This window comes from Paralichthys olivaceus, chromosome 3 (assembly GCF_024713975.1).
Source record: "Paralichthys olivaceus isolate ysfri-2021 chromosome 3, ASM2471397v2, whole genome shotgun sequence".
NCBI lineage: Eukaryota > Metazoa > Chordata > Actinopteri > Pleuronectiformes > Paralichthyidae > Paralichthys > Paralichthys olivaceus.
In genome coordinates, this window is record NC_091095.1 from 8,464,604 (window position 1) to 8,483,069 (window position 18,466).

At 41.0% G+C, this 18,466-nt stretch overlaps 1 protein-coding gene across 5 annotated transcripts; it reads left to right on the forward strand.

The window, feature by feature from the left end:
* The first annotated feature begins 547 nt into the window (after positions 1–547).
* Positions 548–17,947, forward strand: crtc1b (CREB regulated transcription coactivator 1b). Of its 5 annotated transcripts, none has more exons than XM_020098569.2 (14): positions 551–753; positions 2,990–3,106; positions 3,605–3,730; positions 4,607–4,668; positions 4,887–4,981; positions 5,508–5,578; positions 5,665–5,708; positions 6,556–6,779; positions 7,233–7,384; positions 7,465–7,701; positions 8,707–8,793; positions 11,185–11,271; positions 11,364–11,538; positions 11,927–17,947. In XM_020098569.2, the coding sequence occupies exons 1-14, from the start codon at positions 628–630 to the stop codon at positions 12,136–12,138; spliced, it is 1,815 nt and encodes a 604-aa protein (XP_019954128.1). In that variant the 5' UTR covers positions 551–627; the 3' UTR covers positions 12,139–17,947. The 5 variants fall into 5 exon arrangements, with proteins under 5 accessions (XP_069377927.1, XP_019954128.1, XP_069377926.1 ...); XM_020098568.2 differs by having other exon boundaries at positions 552–753; positions 5,493–5,578; XM_069521826.1 differs by lacking the exon at positions 2,990–3,106 and having other exon boundaries at positions 548–753; positions 5,493–5,578.
* Positions 17,948–18,466: the final 519 nt, after the last annotated feature.

The following is an 18,466-nucleotide window of genomic DNA, read 5'->3' on the forward strand; positions in this document are numbered from 1 at the left end:
TTCATCGTTTTGTATGTGTGTGTGTGTGTGTAGTAATGAATACACACAATCTGGGGCAAGGTCATATTATAGCATATGGGTACTGCAATACACCCTAATACGATTGTCTTTAATCATTGATTGATTGTTTAGTATATAAATTATCAAGTGAGAAATGATCCTGTCATTATTACCAGATTATTGTTATGCACTTTTCACAGACCTTTACAGAGAGACTGCAGCTCATCCAGAACTCTGCTGCTCAGCTGTAAACCAGAACCAAGAGGAGAGAACACATTAGTTCTTGTTGAGGTTCTCCTCCTTACACACAGAGTGGAGGATGATTATATCGTTAATTCAGAAAAACTGAATGGACTTATTTTTATTTTTTTTGAATGAAAATTATCTTGTTGATTCAGAAAAACTGAATTGATTATATATATATATATATATTTATGTATATATATATATATAAGGGAAATTATCTCGTTATTTCAGAAAGAGCTTCATGGTCACTGTCTACAGCTGCAGGAGCAACAACAACAACACCTCCTCCACCACCTCCTCCTCCGACTGTGCGTGATGACGACAGCACTCGGCCGCGGCGTGGTGCGTAACGTAACATTCCATTGAGAAGAAGAGGGAAAGATGGCGTCCTCTAACAATCCTCGCAAATTTAGCGAAAAAATCGCTCTGCACAACCAGAAGCAGGCGGAGGAGACCGCGGCGTTCGAGGAGGTCATGAAGGAGCTGAACATCACCAGAGCTGCCCGGGTGAGAGCAGCACACACCGCCCGTAGCGTCGCTGTTTGTCTGCTTTTTGTGTGTTTTCCTCTCGCGGCTAACGAACGCTGCGGAGATCAAGCTGACCGTCGGGATGCTAAAGTAGCTAAAGTTGTCCTCCTCGTTAGCCGCATACACGAATTAACGTCTTCACTCCGCCTGGGGTGATTTAGCCGCGGCCTCGATCGCGGTACAGCCGACGTGTGGTTGACCAGCGTTATCCAGGCTGAGGAGCGTGCACCTGCGCCGCCGGTCACCGCGAGCTGTCATTAGCGCGCACCTCGGAAAACGCCAGCATCCCAACATGTCAGGAGAAGAGGCGGCAGCTGGAGGAGTTGTCTCCGGGAGGATCACATGTTGTCGCCTGTGATTTTTCTCCCCCTCCCCACGTTAACCAGCCGCGGTTAGCTGAACCTCTGCAGCCTGTTAGCCATGTGCTAACCAGAAGCTCACTCCAGACTTTCACTGAATGAAGGTTGAGCTGTAAATACACCACACTTGAGTCTTCTCAGCGCTAACAGGGGCTGTAGTTGGTTTATATTAACGTCAAGTCGATGGAACTTTGACAACTTCATCGCGACAATGGTGCAACCTCTTTATATACAGTCTATGGGTGCAACTCAATATTGTTTTTATCAGGTGGAAAAAATAAATAATAATAGAAAATTAGGAGGAAAATGTCTGTTTTATTTTTCCACAGTTCAAAACAATGTCTTCAAATGTATTTCATCAACCATCAGTTCAAAACTGCTAAATATGCCAGATACAAATATGAAATACTCACCCTTTGGAAAATAACTACAACATTTGTACTGTTATCAAAATGGCTACTAATAGAATATCTGTCACTTGACTGATCGCTGATAGTTGCGGCTTGATTATCGATTAACCTGCTGATTATTATCCAAAGCGTTTGGGTTTACAGCTGAAATGATTAGTTGTCTGACTATTATTATAATTATTATTGATAGGAATTAAATTATGAGTCTTAATTCATCATTGAACCAGTGCTGGACGATTATGACCAAAAGTTATCATTCGATTATTGATGTAAAATTATTATTTCTTTAGATACATTTTTTTTGAGCAGAGAATGACAAGTGTGTGTGTGTGTGTGTGTGTGTTATACCATATGATATAATATGTAATATACCAACTCGCGCTTTGTCAGTATAAATTGAATCCTGTATTATTGCTTGATAATAATTCTATTGCGATGATCACATACATATGTATTATTGTCCAGCCCTGCATTGAAAAAGTTTTAATACAAAAACCCAAAATTTCAGACATTGGTTTGTGAGGATTTACTGTTTTGTTGTTTTTATATAAATGTTTATAATTTCATCATATAAGATTTTTTCATCACATTTCATAGATTAAACAAGTGATTCATAATTTTCAGAAATAGTGAAAGTACACATTATAATTTATTTTGTTAACGTAATAATTTGATTATTATCCAATAGAAGTTAACAATCATACAACAGAGTGATGATGCAAATCTTTGTATTTTAGAAGATTGGATTTTCATTGAACAACCAGTCATCAAAATCTCAAGTTTCAGTCAATCAATTAATTAAGGAGTTGTTCTGTCTGAATTTACCAAAAATTGAACCATACTGTTACCGGGAAATGTTTGGGCTAATTGTCGGCCCTGTTTCTGGAAATGATGCCCACTAACCACACGCTGCGTCAGTGTGAACCTGAGCTGTACTGTCATTTACTGCATGGACAAGAATTCAATCAACTTCTCAGATTTGTGGTCTGTGCCTGATTTCTTTGTGTTGCCATCAGACCATCACATTTATTGACATCAATCTCACTGCAGTTCGTTCTTGGTACAGGAGGCCTTCCATCAGTGTTTTTCGTAATAACATACATGACTTTTGTGAGTTTTCTTTTTTCGTATTCTGACATGTGGCTGATGTAATAGCCAGATGTGTTACATGGAAAATCTGATTGTAATTACACCAGCTGTCTGTCAGGTGTCATTCAAATCAGCTGATGTGATTTTTAAAGATGTCTTCTGCCTCTTTGGTGACTCATGAACATCAGCCTGTCTCATCATCATCATCATCATCATCATCATTATTTCATGTGTCATTTAATGGATTCATTATCTCACCACTGTGGACTGACAGGCATCATTCGTTCTTAGTATCACCTTTTTTTGTGACTCGATCAATCATTCACTCATGCTTTCATGCAATTTTACTTTGCACAGTTGCAGTTACAGAAGACCCAGTATTTGCAACTAGGGCAGAATCGTGGACAGTACTATGGAGGCTCACTGCCCAATGTCAATCAGATTGGAAATGGCAACATTGACCTGCCTTTTCAGGTGAGCCCTTAGCCTCTCGGCTGGTAAATCACAGGTTTGTTCTCGACCAGTGTACCTTTCCTAGCTGTTGCTGATGATATTGGACATGCAAAGGTTGCAGTTATGCAGTTATGTGTAGTGTTGGTGAAAGATTGGCTCAAAACAGTGAATTTTAGAGTCTACAGGATCAGCTTAGGTAATGAGGGCAGCAAAGTGTTTGACCAGGTTTTGTCTTGGTTCAGGAATGGAAGAAAGTAAGAAGTGCACAACAAGATATACAAGTTCTACTTTGAAGTGTAATTTGGTTCCTAAATTTTTAAGTATATCATTGCTTGTCATGGCTTTCCATCTTTAAATACATTTGCCAACTCAAGCACCAGTATGGGGGGCCCATGGCTTGACTCATTTTGAAATGAACACATTTACACCATTAATCCTAAAACATTATCGTAAGACGTAGTTTTGCTGTGTAGGTAAGTGGGTTTTCCTCGCTTCATTCACCTGGTGTGTTCACTCTAGAACTCGGTGCTGGATACCAGTCGAACAACCAGGCACCACGGGCTGGTGGAGCGCGTTTACCGTGACCGGAACCGCATCACATCTCCTCACCGCCGGCCGCTGTCAGTCGACAAACATGGACGCCAAATATCCTTTGTTTGAGGATGTTTTGACTTTATTTGTAATTGCTTTGTTTTTAGAGGGTGTTTTTATCACACTAGGATTTACACCTTGTCTTGTTTTGGTCTGCCTTCGGTAACAGACACTTGGAGACACTAAGATGTGCAAGTTAAGTTGTTTTATTTATACATTACCGCAGACTTGATCTTGTCTAATTAATGCTATTTAATCGGATACACTTGTCTCCTTGTTGCTGTTATTTATTTGGAATCCAAAATGTTCACAGACACAAATACATTGCAACTTGAATTTTCGCTGCATTATTTTACAATTGTTATAATGGATATTCTTGAAAATGAATTTTAACTTTAGTCAAATATGTGTGCGTCTTCAAGCTCGAGTTTTTATTTCTTAGTTTAGCCAACAGAAGTAAGTAAGGAGTATAATTGCAATGCATTAGAAGAGTAACTGGAATTATTGGCTTATTTTGGTAAATGAGATATAAATAAAAACAATAAACCTTTCAGACCTTAGAGTGAATCAGTGGATATTTGCCTGATTTGTTGAGTGTGATTTCTCTGCATTATACGTATGTCTAACACATGATGTGGTGTATAGTGAGCTCTCATCTCCGTGAGGTGAATTTGAGAGTGTGGTATCCAATGCGACAATATGAGACTGTCCATTGTTTGTCTCTTGTTGACAAGATTATTCTTAGAAATATGTTCCACCATTAGATAACAAGACACCGACTCAAGCCCTTTTCAAGGTAATTAGATCCCAGCAACTATTGTGTGTATGTATGAGGTCTATCAGGTTGAATCAGCCAACAGGCATGGATGTATGAATTAGCGCAGATCCATGTTTTATCCCATCTACTTTATTAGCCTTAACTAAATTCACATTGACAGCTGTCCTTACAGCTCAGTTTACCTCTCACCACCGCCAGACACTAGCTGGAGAAGGTAAGCAACTCCCATTTGTCATTTTTCACAAAGTGATAAATAGTTCAAAACAAAATGGTTAAATTGCAAAACACTACATCTGTGTTGTCACAAAACCTCCTCATTCAACCAGAACAAAGTAGGCCCTACGTATGCCAGATGAAGTGATTCTTAATGTGCTCGGTGCTGAAGAATTGCTTGCAGATTTCGCTGATGTCTCATCTTTCTCACACATGCAGGACAAATTCAGACTCTGCCTTACACCAGAGCGCCATGAATCCGAAGCCCCAGGAGGTGTTTGCAGGGGGATCACAGGAGCTGCAGCCTAAACGAGGTAACACAAGCTCCAGATACAAAGACACAGAGCTGCTTTTATTTGTTAATGTGTGACATTGACAAACGACACGAAAGGGTTGATGTCACATAAAAGAATGGATCCCTACTCTTGGTGAAATATTTATGGAGTGAACATATACTGATCTCGGGCCTGGAACTGCCCCGGCATGCAGTGTAGCATACAGTCGGCGGCTGGCTGTAGAGTAAAGTGCGTCTCTGAATGAAGCTGACTCACGATAATCTAGAGAGGTGGATCAATAATTCTCTGATTATCCATGGATTAAGTCTTTTTATGTGCAAAGCTCTGCTATAATGAAGCCAAGATTGCCTGGCATCCACTCAAACCGTCTGGTGGTCACCTTGCTATTTTTAGAGACTTGGGAATCTAGTGCACAGCACTTTATTTTGCATGACTGGGCAGGATATTGATGACTCATTTCTTGCACTGATTTGAATTGTTATGTATTTTGTCTTAGCAAGCAACTGTGTCTTGCTGTTTCACTAATTAGTACTGCTGCTAACAGTGCCCGGGATGGACGACTCAGAGTCGAATGCCGTCAAAGATGCACAGAAACAGTTGTGGAATGACAAGAAGGTACTGATGGGAGAGGGAAGGGCTGCAAGGTTTTACACTTTGTTGAGATTCAAGAATCGTGGCTGATGAATTCTTTCTCTCCTCAGGATGATGGGTCAAAGCCCAACACATGTGATGTCCCTGGAATCAAGTGAGTGGCACAAGTAAATTGTGTTCTTATTCTTTGCTGTGAAACACTATCAGAATCAGAAATACTTTATTCATTCCTGGAGGGAAATTCCAAAAGGCACATAGCTCCTGAGCAAGCGATGAAGAGGCAGGTATAGCAGTAAGAGTAAGGGCTAAGCAAAAAATGCAGTAAAAGTATCGGAGTATTGCAGCCATCACACAGCCATAAATAAGTCATGCTGTAAGTGCACTGATACAAGACAGCTTGTCGAGGAAACATGCTGGGAAGGCACTTTAACATGTTGCCTCTAGTCTAAGAGGAAATGATTGTGGTAAGGCACTGATCCTAATAAAAAGCAGAAAGATGTTTATAGTGTTTTGAATCGTATATTTATTATGTTTTATGTTTTATTAAGCATATGTAATGTGTTCTATGTCAGAAACACACTGGCCTGTGACTGATACATAAAACGTCAACCAGGTGTTCACCCAAAGACTCCCATTAAGTACACACATATATTTGATGTATTCTAATGATTACGAGTCATCTGTTATTTTTCAGCACCATTAAAAAGAAGGTTAAATAAAGGTCTCTACAATCGCCAGTCCAAAACTTCAGATAACAGGAAACAGAAATGTCACTTGAATTACCAAACAGGCTGATACTAAACAATAGCATAGCATTTTGAAGAAATGGCCAGATCTAAAGATATTACTCAATCTTATATTGAAGCATCAGTGTCTGTAGTTAATCATATTGGCATCTGTGTTCGTTGGTCAAAATCTAGCTGCTCGTATTTTTGAAAAATCAAAAAGGTCTCCTCGTGACTGATGAAACTTTTTTTTTTTTTTTTTTTTTTTTTTTTTAGTATATTCCCATCACCAGACCAGGAATTGAACCCGTCTGTGCTCCCAGCTGCACACAACACCGGCGGTTCGCTGCCTGACCTGACCAACATCCAGTTCCCTCCTCCACTGTCCACTCCGCTGGACCCCGAGGACACTGTGGCCTTCCCCTCCCTCAGCTCGTCCAACAGCACGGGCAGCCTGACCACCAACCTCACCCACCTGGGCATCAGCGCAGCAAGTCACGGTAACAGCTGTTAATTCACTCTCATTATGTGGGGAGCTTGAGTTGATGTTAAAGAGTAAAATGGTTTATATATTTTTTTTACTTTACAATAATTTATTATGAACATGATGCATTTTCAGTAAAAAAAACAAAAAAAACAGGATGCTATTCTACGCTCAAATCTACCACCTCCAGGGAAAGCACATGCAGTGTTGGCACGATCACTGTGTCTGGATCAGCAGGCTATTGGCTGCTTTTCATCATTTCTGATGGTTTGTTCTTTCTGAGCCGATAATCAGTTTGCCTCTGTCTCTCGTATTTAAAAAAACCCAAAGGACAAAAGGAGAGTCATTTTGTATTGGTTTTCATCCAATATTTATTAATTTTGACTTTATACAGAGACTTACTTGATTAATAAATTAATTAAATTGAATTGCATTCAAACACACTCATAGTGTCTGTTGACCTTCGCAGGGATCCCCACCTCCTCTCAGCCCACCATGACTGTAACGGCACAGCGCCGGCAACCTCCTGTGGTGCCGCTCACCCTCACCTCAGACCTCCATCTCCAACAGTCACCACAGCAGTTCTCACCCACCCTGTCCTCACCGGTCAACATCACACAGGTAAGGATCGATGGTGTTTTTACAATAGTGGAATAGTCAAACCCAGGGACAAAGCACAATCTTTATCCATCTTTCCTCAGACCATACCAACAGAGTCATTGACCCTGGAGCAGCTTGCCCAGTATCCCCTGTTCAACCAGTTGACGGCTCAGGCCCAGGTTCAGCTGCTCAGCGACCTGCAGAAGCAGCAGCAAGCCCTGTCGCAGGGCATCCAGCTCATCACTTTCCCTTCTCCAGCCTCCACTGGCACCGCCACTGCCAGCAGCCCCTCCCCAGACAGCCAGAGCCAGACAACCGCCAGCATCAGCATCAGCTCGGTAAGAAGCCGCCAAGTCGAGTCAGAGAGAGGAAGCAGAGATAACAGTTAGCCTGATGAAATGACTGGCACCATTTTGCTTATTTTTAAGCTTCTATTCATTTTGTTACTTTATTGTTCAGCCCAGAATACAGCCTGGTAAATACATTCACGCATTAATTTGTCATTTCTTTGAATAACTCACCTCAGGAGCAACTCATCTCTTCTCTTGACTTGACCTTTAATTCTATTAGTTGTGTGATTTCAGGAAGATGCTTGCAGGTCTTTTAAACATGAATAAGTCTCGCCATCTGGCACTTAATATCATTTTCTCAACTTTTATGAGGTGAAGGCATTTTCAAATGAAGTTTGAATCTATGTGTACTGTTAAAGCATGAGATTGACTGATAGAAGCTTAGAAGAAACACAAATACAAATGTATTAAATACAAGTACAACCATATACTATGGCCCCGTTCAGACCTGGTATCTAAAGTGTGTTTACCAAGTCTTTACATTGTGTGTGTGTGCGTGCGTGCGTTACCAATTTCTGAAAATTCGTGTTCATCAACGTTTGGATACTGAGAAGCGTAAAATACGTTTAAACTGTAGTGGGTCAGAGACGTCAGCTAAGTTGGTGGTCCTTCACTGTTTGGCCCAGGAATGTGGCCACATGGGTCCCAGACCTGAGTGATCGTATCTCAGAACACATTTGGGTGTGCTCAGGCCTGAACATGGCGGTGACCACTTGTGATCAGGTTACTCAGGACGGATGTTAATACAAGGTCTGAACGGGGTCTGTAATACAACAGATCAACAGATGTTACTGTTGTATTTTCCAGATGTGTCGACAAACTAGCCAGCCACAGATGTCCCACACGATATCTGGTGGCGATATTTCCCACCTACACTTAAACACACACTACGTACCGAGCAAATTCATCACTGACGCCCTCTCACAACCCATCTCAGATTTGTGTGTGACAGGCATGAAGCTTAGTGCTAGCTAACCCTCTTCCCTCCAACAGTACCGCAATCAGACTGGCTCACCAGCCACTCAGTCTCCAACCTCCCCAGTCTCCAATCAAGGCTTCTCCCCCGGCGGCTCACCTCAAGTAAGGGCCCACCCACCGAGCTAGCTGCTGTTTGGGGAAGGGCTTTGCACCTGGGGGAAAGCTAATCGTAGATGAGTTAGGCTGCTTTTTTTCATTCTCTGTATCAGCAGTTAACCGCTCATGGTGTCAGCACCTGCATAACTCATATCTTCATCACCACTGTCGCTCTTCATTCTCTGCATGACAACACGGCCATAGTTTGTTGATGGAGGCCCCGACTGTGTTTCTGAGAATAAAGGTTTTTAGGTTTGAGCTACATATGATTGAAACCATGTTCCATGAATTAAGGAGATGCTAAGAACCCTTTGTCACTATAAACGCACCATGAGTCAGTGACTTAGAGGCAGACTTTAGGTACAAGCTAAAGAAAGGTCAGTTTGAACAAAAGTAGTTAATACTTCCAAACTTATTTAAGCACCTCAAAGAGAGACTCCAGTATCTGTTCACATACTTCAGGGTGAGTGGGTTTCAGTTGTTAATTTAAGCAATACATTGTCGAAATGGTCATATCCTCAAAATGTTACTGTGAGTTTACTTTAAATTGTGGAAATTCACTTTAGGATGAATAAAAAGTTCTCATTGAACCAACACTTGCTGACACAGCAACATCTAAGAAGAACCAATAATCCATCTGTTGAGGACAGCAATACTCTCCCTGTGACATGTTAAAGTCTCATCTTGAATATGAGACAACTTCTGCTTTTTCAAACCAGATTAACAGGAATAAATATCCTTTCTGCTGGCCAGTGTGGTACATGAGCTCTCTTTTGTTTGTTTCAATTTTCAACAATTTCTTTTCTGTTTTCTTGCCCACACGCACCCTCACAGTAATCCTCCCTCGTATTTTGGGTCACTGGAGTGCCACTCTTTGCATCACTTTGCATCTGTTATTTACACAAACACAAATCGCTATCGCTGCCTCCTTTGGAGAAGAGCCATCAGAGCTTTATTCAATCTTCAATAAAACATTTGTCAGGAAGCTGCATGTGTTTTCATAATGCACTTGGTCTGTAGTGTTTTTCAAGGTGTAAAGCCATTTCATGGCTGAAGGCCACAGCAAGAAAAGCAGTTACTCTGTCAAAAGCTGAAATAAGTCGGGGGAAAAAAAAACAAAAAACTGACATTTTAGTTAATGTGAGAAATGGCTGACTTTGGAATATGAAGAGGAGAGACTCGAAAAGGGAGAAAGTACAGTTTATCGATGTGGATCAAATCAAACCAACTAAATTCTGATATTAGATATTGATCTCAGTTCAACTCATTTGCATCAGTAATGTTGAAAATGTTCGACCGGGGCTCCACCACTAAAGACAGCCAATCACAGTGTTGACTCTGTTCAGTGGCACTTTTCTCATTGCAAGAATATTCTGAAGGGAAAGTTTGGTGTTTATCCACCTGCTGGTTTTCTCATAGTTTACTCAGCTCTTTGATTGTAGAGATGTGGGACACAGGCTTTGGCCAGACTGACGCTGGGTGGGGAAAAGTCCCAGAAGCTTTTTCAAGAAAACTTCTACAGAATCTTCGACTCTCAAAGACTTTGTCTTATAACCCAAGTAAAGATAAACGTCCTTAGAAATATATAGTATAACGTAGCAAAGCCACATGCTGACCATGAGGCGGAGGGAAGTGTTTGAGATGATCATTGTGGTCCTCATCCTGATCAAACTTGCTCTCATCACCCAAATCTCTACAACCAAAGAAAGTCAAACATGAGAATATCCCTCAGGTCGACAAATAGAAGAATTTCCCTTCAGCATGTTGATCTGTGTTTTCCGTCATGAACAGGGCTGCCGTGGTCAGTGTATCACTGCAGTTGTGTGTCCTGACCACAGGGTCGGGACACACAACCACGTCATGTTCATACTCACATTCCACACCATTCTAAGTTGTATTTTGGGGCTTTTTGCCTTATTTGCAGGGGGGGGGGTGACATGCAGCATAGGGCAGCAAGTCGGAATCGAACTCGGGCTGATGTAAAGAGGCTTGAAGCCTCGGTATGTGGGGCGCCAAATCTACCAGGTGAGCTATGCGGTGCCCCCACACCTTCAGGAAATAGAAATAATTCGGTGTGAGTGTGGTGAATATAAACATCAAACAAAGAAAACAAAACTTACTTTTTTACTCTTTCAAATGTTTCTTTCACCTCTTTTTTAACTCTGGACCACGACAGCTCTTGTCACAAAAACCATTTGCTTTGGTCACTGCTCAGTCTGACAGTTGTGCTACTTTGTGTTTTGCTTGTGTTTTCTGTTCGTCCATCGCTGCAGTTTCTGCTTGTGGGCCCAGATTAACCGGCCTTGTGGCTGATGTAGCTTTTCCTGTTGTTTGTTTTAATTGGAGCTGCTTTCTTCCTCTCTGTTCTGAATTCTGTCACCTCCTTGTTCTCTCCAGCACATCCCTGTAGTGGGCAGTATATTTGGCGACTCCTTCTATGATCAGCAGTTGACATCGAGGCAGACCAATGCACTTTCTCACCAGGTGACACAGAACACACAAACAATAGCCAGAGAACACGTTGTCTTTGTCAAGCCCCTAACTTTACACCACGTTTGCTCTTCACTGGTTTGTAGCTGGAGCAGTTCAACATGATCGAGAACCCCATCAGCTCCGCCAGCCTTTACAACCAGTGCTCCACCCTCAACTACACACAGGCGGCCATGATGGGCCTCACTGGCAGCAGCCTGCAGGACTCTCAGCAGCTCGGCTACAGTAGCCACAGCAACATCCCCAATATCATCCTCACAGGTACATGCCAAAACATTACATCCACTTTTACCTTATTCCACTTGTACTGAGTTTGACTGTGAGCTCATGTAGATACTGTAAACTCATCAGAAGGTTATAGTAACAGTAATATTAATAACATCTTGGATTTTTCTGGTGCCTTTCAAAGTGCACAAGGCTGCTTAACAAGGTAAGGAAAACAAAGAAGGGAATAATAAGTTAAAGATAAAACAAACCAAAAACAGAAAATAACAATGCTTGCAGGAGAAAATGAGTCTACTGGTCAAAAGAGTTTAAGTGTCCAAACCCACAAGCGCTTTTAATTCAGTTCCAGCCGTGTACTTGTCAACCTGTCTCGTCTTCCTCAGACGCCAGTTCCAGCATTTTTCCCTTACCTCTCATATCTCAGTCACAGGTGAGTCTCCTCCGAGCCTCTCCAAAGAGCTGACCAACTCTCTGGCTGGTGTTGGAGATGTCAGCTTCGACACAGACTCTCAGTTTCCTCTGGACGAGCTGAAGATCGACCCGCTCACCCTGGACGGACTGCACATGCTCAACGACCCCGACATGGTGCTCGCCGACCCTGCCACCGAGGACACGTTCAGGATGGACAGGCTGTAACGTTAGAGGCTGACTGTGGCCAATAACAAGAAGAGGAGAAAAAAAACACACACTAACTTGTGAATGGCGAGAAACAAAGGGCAGGAAGAACCCTCTCCCTCGTTGCATGGCTGTCCAGCTGTCCGACCTCGTCCTCATCTCCGTGAAGCCCTTTGAAACGACGCGCCACCAAAAGACAGCAGGGAATAAGACATCCAGTGGCTTGCTGGGGAATGGCCTCCCTGTCCATTTGAATGAGATTGGTCGCTCAGAGCTTTCGCTAGCCTGCTGTGTTTACAGTGTACCATTACATGCCACATTTATTCCAAACGCACATTTGACCATTTTTTCCTCCACTTAAGTATTTATTTATATTTGCTCGTAGCAGGAAGCTGCTCAGACATTGGGCTAAACCGTTTCCAGTTATAACGGCTGCTGTTCAAAAAAAAGAAAAAAAAACCTCCATCCGGTTTGCTTGTGCCTGGCGATCAGGTGAATTGGTTTTCCCATCATGTTGTAACAGCTTTCTATTTCACACTCAAAGCTTTATTTTTGACAACCAAAAGTTATTTTCATCATGTACTGTATGTTTTGATGCTTTATGTATTTTTATGTTCTATTTATTTATTTGGTTAAAGATTTTATATTCTATTTCATAATTTAAATTTGATGCCAAAATGCTCTCTGTAAGCATAGTGTAAAATTGCACTGATGTAATTTGTGTCAATTTATTAATCACTAACATATTTATATATGTGTTTGTTAAGCTACTTGGTTAATGAAGGAGTGCAAAACCTCCCCATAGTTGCTCTTCGGTGTTAGATGTGCCGTTCTCCGACGGAGGCACGTGGTAGACGTCGCCATGCTGCCGCCCAACGCTTAAATCAAAGCATCGTAGTTTCCAGAAATGGATTGGTCTTACGCCACTGAAATTATTTTTTATCTGAGAAAATCATCAGGTATTTCTATTCAACTAGAATGCGCGAGAAACGCGTCCAAATTAATGTTCTGCAGGTAAAAAGCCAATACACGTTCAGACCGACGCCGTCTGTTTTTAAACCAGAGAACACTAAAATCTCAAATCTTTTGAAGTCGTCACTGTGAAATCACCTGATTTTGCCTTACATGAGTGTTCTACTGTTCTACTTAAGTGTCTAACGTGACAGCGTATTTTCGTAACTTACTGTAACATTTCGTGTATTTGAGAGGAACTTAACTTTTGATCAGTGATACTTGTGGTTCTGTTGTGTAAGGTTTGGCAAATCAATGTACTGTATTTTGTAGCGGTACAGTTTATAGCCAAATTGTCAATGTTTTTTAAAGTGGGGCAAAAAAAAACTTTAAAAAATTCCACGGATGGGTTTGAAGTATTTGAGAAGCGGTGCAATTATGGGGAGGCTTTTTCGCTCCTTAACAGGGAAGCTCTAACAAAAACGCTGCTGATCTTTGCCTCATCAATAACAAAGTACTCTACAGAGTACAGAGATTTTAACGGTCGATTGTAGGAAATAATTAAACGCCTTCAAATGGTTGTATCCATAAGATGCAATCTTACAATTTCAGAGTTTATGAATATAAGGTTATTTTTTGTCTTATTATTAAAGTGAATGGAGTACATAAAGGTTCTGTATAAGAAAGAATGAGTGTATTTATATATTTAAAGTACTTTATGCAATTTTTCTGCCAGCAACAAGATCGGCCTTGTTCTATTCAGTGTTGCAAACACCTAAAATGTTCACAACAACAGTCGAGTCAAAAAGTGTTTACGCCACAAGTTCCGTCTGAAACCGTAAATGTACTCGCATCGTCACTAACTTTGTCCATGACACACATCTGACACACATCTCTTTTGCCAAAATGTAATTGTAAAAAACAATTGTGTCAAATTTAAAAAATGCACCTCTGATTTCAGACTGCTTCGGCCTTTTGTCAGAGTTTCCCTGAGAGTCGTGTGTAGGTCTGTGGGATCATGTTTGGTATATTGTAATGTTTGTGTACAGACGTGCTAATCACTTACTCACCTAAAGCGCTGTTGGGAAGAATTCCCAACCTCCCGCCTCCCCCTTCTTCTTCTTCTTCTTCTTCTTCTTCTTCTTCTTCCCGAAAAGGAATCACGTTTGGTTTTACTGCCCACCTCCACACTTAGTGTTTCTCAACTGCTGTGCTCCTCCATGAAAAGTTTTGTTTGCCTTCGACAGATCTGTGATTCCTATGCAAATAAGACAAAAAAAAAATCCACCTCCTGATGTTTTATTGTTTGACACATTCCCGAAGTTAAGCTGGATTTATTCTTCTGAAGTGGTTTGTTGATGGAGACAGAGGCTTAGTATCTATAATTACAGCTGCATGTAGAGATGTGATCAGTCTGCTTGTGTTCTCTGTGACATGGTGCCAAAGGTTGAACATGGTAGAAATGGTTATTGAGGACAACATGGAGAGAAGAGATTCATTATCATCTCCTCTTGGAAGTAGCTTGATATATTTATATTGTGATCATGTGGCACCAGTCCAGTGCTGACTGTCTGTCCATGATTGTATGGTGTTTTTTTTATCTTTGTTCAAGAGCGAGGTCTTTTAGTTTGAGAGCAGAACTTTGATTTTACCGTCAGATTTTCTCCCCCTGCTTGTGCTTGGATTTCAGTCACTGGACAAATTAGTCTTTTGAGATGAAACTGCAGCTTCTTGGATCAAATTAAATTCTGAAAAGACATAGACTTGATCGGTGGGAGGATACTGGCTGCAGGATGTGAAGTTTTTGCAGTGGTGCTATGACAATCAAATGAAATAGTTTGCAGAACTATGAATTCATACAGAGAAGCATAAATCCAGCTTTGCTTAGAAATTCTTTTATATATTTTTTTTTCTAAATTGCTCACCCTGCCTTTGTTTTTCTTGAATCACTTGTCGAGAATCTCGACATCCACCTTCACACAAACTGCATCTCTGCCTCTTCTACAGTAAATTACTTCTATGTGACTGTTGCTCTTAGAGAAAACAAATCGTCTCTCTTTCTCCCTATTCCTAAAGGAACAAAACCTGACAGAAGGTTCTCGTTCGATGAAACGTTTAACTGTAGTTACTGAAAATATCTGGCAGTCACGAGCCAGGTACTGAAAAAAAAGCCACTAAAACGAAACCCCCAGAAATGCACAACATTTTACCAGGAGCTGATTTTCTTTATCTACAGTCGGATTTTTCCTCAAAGTTCTTTGTTACTAAAAAAATTGTCATGTTTTATCTTTCAGCCAGATGTCACTGATGCATTGTGGGTAATGCCAGTGCTTGGAGCTCTCCTGTCATTTCCTTTTCTCTCATCCTGCTGAATAACAGCCATCCACACTGACCTTGTACATACGCTATAGCTGAAACTAAATGCATGACTATACTGACAGACAGAACCTCCAGAACGTTCTCTTGCCCCACAGGTTTGATTTGTGGAAGCGATCACAGTCTAGAGGGATGCATGTATGGGTTTCTCCTGTGCGACAAGTTTTATCTTCTGTTAAAGTGACTCTGTTACCTCCATCTCTGTATAATGGTTCTTCACGAATGATAAAAGAATGTATACTCTCCGTCCTATAGTTTCAGCCTGTTGCCAAATGACCCCGACCTTTGGAGTGTTTTGGCCCCTGGTGGCTTCTCTCTCTCTCTTCTCCTCTCCCTCTTTCTGCTCTTCAATCTTCTCCTCCCGACTGTTACTCGTTCCTACACCTACTGTAGCATTTGTGTGCCAGTCACTGTAAATGGTCAATTCTGGTATGAAAAAGAGCCTCCTCCCTCTCCCCCTCCTCCGGCCTCCTCTGTGCACTACCTAGAAAATGGAAGCGGGTGACGTCTGATTCCAGATTGGCACGGCGCACTGGTCGTTTGCATACGCTGACTTGAATATTCTGACGCCTCTGCATTACGCAGTCTACTGCATGACATGATAGACACATAAAGAAGATTCTAACCCCATGTTCTGTACAGGACTTATCTGAAGTGGCGTGTGTCTTCATCAGATCTGATTGTTTAATGTCGTTGCCTATCATGTCAGGTTCTGGACTGGGTGAAGTGTAATTCTGTTCTGTTTTTGTTTTTTGTGCAATGGTTTATCCACTAGTTGCTTGGCACTTTATTTGTGGCTTCCTGGCTATTGAGCAGGGACTGTTCTGCCCGATGTGAATGCTGACTCTTTCACTACAGATGTGTACACCGGAGATATTTTCATGTCAAAGAAAAGATGAATTCTCTATTTTCCTTTGTAAACTATATTTTGGCTTGTCTTGTTATTTTTGTTTTTTAATCCGTGAAGATTTTAGGAGATGCAACACTAAAAAGGGCTTACTCCAGTGCAGCTTGCGCGCTCGTGTTGGGAAGGTACGGCGCTCCGAATGTATTTCTCTGGTGGTCATTCCCCCCCCCCCCCCCCTCACATCTGAGCGAGTCACGTAAAACGACCCTATTACAGTGGTTAGTTTCAGCCTCAGAAAGACTCGACACACATGCTGCCTCCCAGTCTCAGCTCCTGAAGTTATCCAGACCCTAAAAGGAATGTGTGATTCCATCAAAAGTCAAACGTGCAGTTCTACTGCAGAACACCATAATCTACCAGATGTTTACAGCTGCTTCAAACATGGTGGATAAAGCTTGGTGAGCTGCAAGATGTGTGAAGGTCGCTAAGTTAGAAACTAAGAAATGAAGAGATGACATTTGAGACAAAGGCGTTTCACTCTTCACAGAGTGAACAGCAAAGGTTAAGAGTTGGATTTAAGCAGCTTATTAAAGTTAGAGCTAGAATGTCACTCAGTGAACACATACTGTACCTCCGCCAAGGCCCCACAGTCTCCTCAGGGAACCATTTTGACATTCACTAGATCTGGAATTCTATTTGGATCTGCACCAAATTACACTCACACATAAATGTCATTCCCCTCAACATGTCTGGTTTTATTTCATCAAGATCCATGAATTATTCTCTGACAAATCAACTAAAACATCCGCCCGCTGATCCAAGTCTGCAACAACATTTAACGGATTCTTCCCTGGGTTGTTTCCCACTCCACAAAATTTCATGGAAATCCGTTGAGGGTTTTTTAGTGTAATCCTGTCGACAAAGGAACAAACAAATGTAGGTGTAAACTTAAGCTTGGCGGAGGTAGAAAAATTAATTTAAAAAAAGTTAGTTTGAAGGGGAAAAGAAATGTTACGTGTTCTCACATGTAGAGTTTGACTTTCCATTTATACACATTGCATTAGTGTCACTAAATCTAGTGAGTCTGAAACTAAACACTGAATTGTAAACTTCTGGCCAACGAACTAAAACTGGAGGTCAAATTTTCAAACACGAGAAAGACGGATCACCTCAAATCATCTTCTACGTCTCGTAAATCATTGACTTTTCACTCACCTGCTTCTTTTAGGTTAAGACTCCTTCTTGGCACAGCCCGTGTTTCCGTTGTGTGAAAGAGCCTTGAATCTAAATCTGGAAAAGCAGATGAGTGAAGCTCCAACAGGCGTCCTGTGTTTCCTGGGTCCCAAAAACAAAAGCTTAGAGTTGCTGCTCAGTTGTTTCTGCTTTTTCCCTGAGAGCTTTAGATCTGAATAACGTGTCCCTTTAATAACCTGGGGTTTTCTAACCACAATTCTTAGAAACGTGTAAAAGGTTATGGAAAAAAACACAGTTTAAGTTCCACTTCAAGCTTATAGTGAGAATAGCATTATAATCACTGTTGTCCTGTAAGTCGTAGTAAAAAGACCTGTAGTTATTTATTTGTTGCCGTGATTCTCCTTATGTGACCATTTGTTTATAAGAGGAAAGAAAAATGTCAATTAAATTGAATGTGGAAAAACAGATTTTTCTCTGCACATAGTCTTGATTTGCAGAATAATGTCAATTTAAAAAACAAACAAATAAAAAAACTGTCCGGTGTCATTTTACAACATGGCAGCAGCGTGTTGCTGTGGACATGCATGATGTTTTGATCCTGTTGTATATTGTCTTTGCTATCGTTTCTATTTTGTAATCTGTATTTCCAAATGCAAAATTTAAAAGATTATTTTGGATATGTGCATGCTTGTGAAATGTGCAGAATGTTGATTTCCACTAAAAGCTGTTGAGTTTGAAAAAAAAAAAGGTCACGTCTGTTAAAGTCAATTATTTTTCCTTGTTATATGATAGGAATTAATCTATGTTAAATAATATATATTACTTAATTTATGGAGTGCTTACTATACTTTACCATACTTGTACTTACTAATACCCAAAGACGTTTTCTTTTCATTTTTTGGCATTTCAAAGCTACCTCTCAAATTGATCATTTCGCAATTGATTTGAATGCTAATATTCTATGATTACCGATCAGAGATT

Coding starts and splice junctions, on each gene's coding strand:
- crtc1b (XM_020098568.2), top strand. CDS start 628: ATGGCGTCCTCTAACAATCCTCGCAAATTTAGCGAAAAAATCGCTCTG. Junction 754..2,989: donor ACATCACCAGAGCTGCCCGG/GTGAGAGCAGCA, acceptor TACTTTGCACAG/TTGCAGTTACAGAAGACCCA. Junction 5,709..6,555: donor TGTGATGTCCCTGGAATCAA/GTGAGTGGCACA, acceptor TTTTTTTTTTAG/TATATTCCCATCACCAGACC.